The sequence below is a fragment of the Electrona antarctica genome, assembly GCF_951216825.1.
Source record: "Electrona antarctica genome assembly, contig: scaffold_47, whole genome shotgun sequence".
Lineage (NCBI taxonomy): Eukaryota > Metazoa > Chordata > Actinopteri > Myctophiformes > Myctophidae > Electrona > Electrona antarctica.
In genome coordinates this window covers 81,402-87,500 of record NW_027638748.1, presented here as the reverse complement: position 1 = coordinate 87,500, position 6,099 = coordinate 81,402, and the positions used below count along the sequence as shown (strand labels likewise).

The 6,099-nt window shown below is 41.7% G+C and overlaps 1 protein-coding gene across 2 annotated transcripts in view; it reads right to left on the bottom strand.

Moving 5' to 3' along the window:
• Positions 1-6,099, bottom strand: part of tnpo3 (transportin 3) — a 64,465-nt gene that overhangs the window by 23,496 nt on the left and 34,870 nt on the right. For both annotated transcript variants that reach the window (XM_079530653.1, XM_079530654.1), the window contains exons 13-14: positions 3,047-3,138; positions 2,131-2,201 (exon numbers count right to left, since the gene is read on the bottom strand). In XM_079530653.1, the coding sequence (XP_079386779.1) occupies positions 2,131-2,201; positions 3,047-3,138 (163 nt within the window). The remainder of the gene's footprint in view (positions 1-2,130; positions 2,202-3,046; positions 3,139-6,099) is intronic.

The following is a 6,099-nucleotide window of genomic DNA, read 5'->3' as shown; positions in this document are numbered from 1 at the left end:
ATGATCAAAACAATGACAACTAAATGATAAAAACAATGACAACTAAATGATAAAAACAATGACAACTAAATGATAAAAACAATGACAACTAAATGATAAAAACAATGACGACTAAATGATAAAAACAATGACAACTAAATGATAAAAACAATGACAACTAAATGATAAAAACAATGACAACTAAATGATAAAAACAATGACAACTAAATGATAAAAACAATGACGACTAAATGATAAAAACAATGACAACTAAATGATAAAAACAATGACGACTAAATGATAAAAACAATGACAACTAAATGATAAAAACAATGACAACTAAATGATAAAAACAATGACAACTAAATGATAAAAACAATGACAACTAAATGATAAAAACAATGACGACTAAATGATAAAAACAATGACAACTAAATGATAAAAACAATGACAACTAAATGATAAAAATGACAACTAAATGATAAAAACAATGACGACTTGGTCAGTGATAAAAACAAAAGAACAAGGAATGCTCCACCATAAATTGCACCATGCAGATAGAAGACCCTAAACACAGGACTCATGTGTTCACAGGACTCATGTGTTCATGACCCTAAACACTGGACTCATGTGTTCACAGGACTCATGTGTTCATGACCCTAAACACTGGACTCATGTGTTCATGGTCCTAAACACAGGACTCATGTGTTCATGACCCTAAACACAGGACTCATGTGTTCATGGTCCTAAACACAGGACTCATGTGTTCATGACCCTAAACACAGGACTCATGTGTTCATGACCCTAAACACTGGACTCATGTGTTCATGGTCCTAAACACAGGACTCATGTGTTCATGACCCTAAACACAGGACTCATGTGTTCATGGTCCTAAACACAGGACTCATGTGTTCATGGTCCTAAACACAGGACTCATGTGTTCATGGTCCTAAACACAGGACTCATGTGTTCATGGTCCTAAACACAACACAGGACTCATGTGTTCATGGTCCTAAACACAGGACTCATGTGTTCATGGTCCTAAACACAGGACTCATGTGTTCATGGTCCTAAACACAACACAGGACTCATGTGTTCATGACCCTAAACACAGGACTCATGTGTTCATGGTCCTAAACACAGGACTCATGTGTTCATGGTCCTAAACACAGGACTCATGTGTTCATGGTCCTAAACACAGGACTCATGTGTTCATGGTCCTAAACACAGGACTCATGTGTTCATGGTCCTAAACACAGGACTCATGTGTTCATGGTCCTAAACACAGGACTCATGTGTTCATGGTCCTAAACACAGGACTCATGTGTTCATGGTCCTAAACACAGGACTCATGTGTTCATGGTCCTAAACACAGGACTCATGTGTTCATGGTCCTAAACACAGGACTCATGTGTTCATGGTCCTAAACACAGGACTCATGTGTTCATGGTCCTAAACACAGGACTCATGTGTTCATGGTCCTAAACACAGGACTCATGTGTTCATGGTCCTAAACACAGGACTCATGTGTTCATAACCCTAAACACAGGACTCATGTGTTCATGGTCCTAAACACAGGACTCATGTGTTCATGGTCCTAAACACAGGACTCATGTGTTCATAACCCTAAACACAGGACTCATGTGTTCACAGGACTCATGTGTTCATGGTCCTAAACACAGGACTCATGTGTTCATGGTCCTAAACACAGGACTCATGTGTTCATGGTCCTAAACACAGGACTCATGTGTTCATGGTCCTAAACACAGGACTCATGTGTTCATGGTCCTAAACACAGGACTCATGCGTTTATGCTCTTACAGGATGTTTACAGTATGTTTAAATGGTGAATAAATGGTAAATGGTGCATTTATATAGCGCCTTTATCCAAGGCGCTTTACATAGATTGTGCATTACATTCACCCATTCACACACATTCATACACCGATGGCGGCGGAAGCCATGCAAGGTACCAACCAGCACATCGGGAGCAATTTGGGGTTCAGTGTCTTGCCCAAGGACACTTGTAGACAGGAGGAGCCGGGATTCGAACCGCCGACCCATGGATCATTGGACGACCTGCTCTACCTCCTGAGCCACAGTCAGGATGTAGAATACAACATGTTTACATGTGTGCGTTCATGGCCTTACCGAAAGATGACCGCTAGTCTGTCCAGCCACACCGTGGGGTCACCCGTTTTTCCTGAGTCCTGAGTGAGAAGCTGTGGGGGGTTTATGACAGTAAATCAGTTTCTAGAGCGGACGTAGAATACCCACATCGACAGGCTGGGTGCTGGGCTAAAGAAACTTAAGTCGGTATTGGATGGAGCCCTGTTGCACACCACAGGTACAAGAAAGACGTTCTTTATTGAAAATTCTGACAACGTTTCGAACGATTTGATCTTCATCAGGTCCTGGACCTGATGTACCTGTGGTGTGCAACAGGGCTCCATCCAATACCTAGTAAATCAGTTTCTCACATCACATCCTTTCATTATTTATAATAAGACACATTAAATCAACATTACATTTGGATTATAACTAGTGTTCTTAAACTAAAAAGCTCCATTTCCTTCAACCCATAGATATAAAGGTCTTCTGGCTCTCTTGAGGCACGTGTCAAAATTGAAGGCACAATTTTCCCAAGATTCCTTGCGAAAACCCATTTTGGGCGGGAACCCCTTTTGGTGTTAGCATTATGTTATGCTTTTAGCTATTGAAAAATAGCAGATCTACAAGCTCATAGCGCGCCACAAGCTTGTAGGTCTGCTATTTTTGAAAAATCTGAAGAACGACTGACATAGAAACATAGCTTTTTCAGAAAACTGTCAGGATGTAGAAGACATTTTTAGAATCTGATCTCAGGTCAAAATGGGTTAATCTATTTCCCCAGGTTCTACGTTCCCCAGGTTCTACGTTCCCCAGGTTCTACGTTCCCCAGGTTCTACGTTCCCCAGGTTCTATGTTCCCCAGGTTCTACGTTCCCCAGGTTCTACGTTCCCCAGGTTCTACGTTCCCCAGGTTCTACGTTCCCCATCTACCTCGGAGTTACATAATCTTCACGTACCTTTTTGAGGGCCATGACCTGCACCGCACACAGGTCACTGAGACACTCTGAGATCTTCTCCAGGGGGAGACGGGCTAGGACCAGCGCTGTACCTGAGGAACATTACAGAACAACTCATTACAGTAAAACGGTTACGATAAATGTGTAACGCTACCCTGAGACTAAGACTGACCACTGACTAAGAATCAGTCAATAGAGCACCGAAGTCCTGACATCACTGTCAGTAGAGGGCGCCAGTCCACAGGTTCATGTACTTTTTATTTGCATTGTAATCCCCATAGGAGGATTTTAGATCGCCTCATATAAGAACTGTGATTGAAAATAAACCGATCATCCCGGCCTTTTCACTCATATGATTATGAAGCATCGACTGAAGGTGGAAATGTACAAATATAATAAAGAGTAACAAAATAAGCGTTAGAAACGAGTCAAAAAACCCAGAGACTACATTTCTGGGTAGGCGGGTGGCTGCATCTGCCCGTCGCACAACAGAAACTGAATGTTAATTACGTTTATTTTTATTTTATTGATATTTAATGTTTCGTGGTTAGTACGAGTCGAGTCACCACCAGCTGAGCTTACGTCAACGAGGAATCTCAGGAACGCAATGTGTTGACAGCTGGGCGTGACTTATATTATCAGCGACATTGCTTTCATATGTAGTTTCAAGGCTTTTGCGGCCAAATTAATTCCTTTTTCTCCAGAAACTGGCTGTATCAAATATGAATGGACATCATTAACGACGCACAGCCACCCCCCTGACAGAAAGGCCGGGGTGGTCGGTTTATTTTTCAGTTCTTATATGAAGCGACCTAAAATCGCCCTACGGGGATTTCACTGCAAATAAAAAAAATACATGAACCTGTGTACTGGCGCCCTCTACTGAAAGTGACGTCAGACTTCGGTGCTCTATAGAAGCACATTAAAAGAGGAGGAGAAATGTATAAAGTTTTTGTCTAACAGATTTTGTAGCGGCAAGGATTGCAGTTCTGTCTTACTCATGTCTGTTGTGACGTTGCTGCCTTCAGGAAGGAGATATGGTGTACCAGACTACCAGTATACAATAAGGTCAGACTAAAGAGGTCTTTTGTCCACCAGTCGACCTTGAGCAGTGATGTAAATAGGGTGCGTTTTGCGTCCCAAAACGCACTTTATAGTTTTGGGCCGCACTTCAAAAAAACCTCTGCGTCCACGGGATGCACTACTGTACTCAGCGTACAGTAATAATAATCCACGTGGAAAAGAAATCGCGGAGAAAATAAATGCGGTAAAACAAATAATCTACGGACACGATCATTTTGCATGGCCGCATGCGACCTCATCCTACGTTATAAACTATAAAATCCACGTAGGACTCGTTGTAGAACCACTAGTTAACAACAACAGTCTGACGGGCGCCGCCATCTTGCTCAGAGACGAGCGCTGAGCGGAGCGCAGCCTGGAGACCAGAGCCGTTTAGAGAGAGAGAGTGACGACAACATACCGTTCAGTGACTCATGAAGCTCCGTGAATAAACAGTGAACGGGGTTGTCGCAACTCTCTCATCTACACGGCGCTGCCTCCGACAGAAAGACAGGCGAACATTTTTGAGCATGACAAACAGTAGACCCGATTGAATGGGAAACACACATTTTGTGTACTGTAACAAACGCCGATACTGTTGTATGTTGTGGACCGGTGCCACCACACATTAACATGCCCCCCCCACCCCCCCAAAAAAGAAGTGCCAAAGCCAACTGCAGGGCAACAAAACATATTAGCAACCCTATTTTCTAAATCTAACGTGTGCTGCTGTGCACAGCCTACCTCCTCCATGACTGCTTCTACTTAATCTCCAGGTTAGTTTTGTAGCATTCATTTTTATTTTGTATGTATTGTGTAATGTGTCATAAAAACATTATTTACAGTTAAAACTGGCAGAATTATTATAGATTTCATATAGCCAAAATCATATGAAATATGTATGTAGTATGAATGTAGAGCTTTTTTTTTTTTTTTTTTTAATTCTAATTTATTTTGCTAGCTTTAGTTATAATAATAATTTCTTCTTCGTTTTCTACATGAATATAACCACATTATAACCATATAAGATGAAATGGGAGTTAAATGCTGCAATTTGTAAAAATGGCAAAATATGACTCTTAAACGTCGCTGAAGTGGGACTCATCAAATGTCCCTGGGACTCATCTAAAAGACCACCCCTGCATCGTGGGACTCATTACATTGAAAACCTATTTACATCACTGCTTGAGGCTCAATCAGGAGTTGTAGCCACAGGGTGATCTAGGCGGTGGACATTGCTCTTGTCTTCATGTCTTTATGTATGTAAATTGTCTTGTTCTTTGTGTTTATGTCAAATGTGTGTATGTGTTCTGCATACTTGGCTGCTGGGTCGCGAACATGTATTTTGTCAGGCCTTGATGGCGTCGTAATGACTGTTTTTACACTTGCTGAAAATAGGCGATCTACAAGCTCACAACGCGTCGCAGCGCGACGTGTTGTGAGCTTGTAGATTGGCTATTTTGGCTGTTTTGGCTGCTGGGTAGCAAGACAGATTTCAGTGTGAACTGACAATAAAGTACTATATCATATCATATCTCTCTCTCGTTTCTGTTGTTTTTGAGTGGTGCAACCACTCCAAGGAACAGCAATGTCTGTGACTCGTGTTAACCTATGTTTGTGACTCGTGTGTGACTCATGAGTACCAGTAGGGGCGCTGTTGTGCCAGAAACAGAGAGAGATAGTATTGCACTGTTGCCTGCTAATGAGAGAGAGAGAGAGAGGGGGGGTGGGGGGATTTGCACCACTCAGTTCACACGGGTGTGATTTTTATTTTTTCCTACCATTTTGCTGTCATGGCCGTACCTTAAAGCTACCTGATTTATGGCAAAATAAATGGTTATGGCAAAACTTAACTTAAATAATAATCACTATTATGGGTCCATAAAACATGTATTCAGCTCTTTTGAATGCATTAATTGCATACACTATTCGGTGATATATTTTCTGCCTATTTGGGCCGAAACCGAATAGGCCGAAAATGCATTTTTACC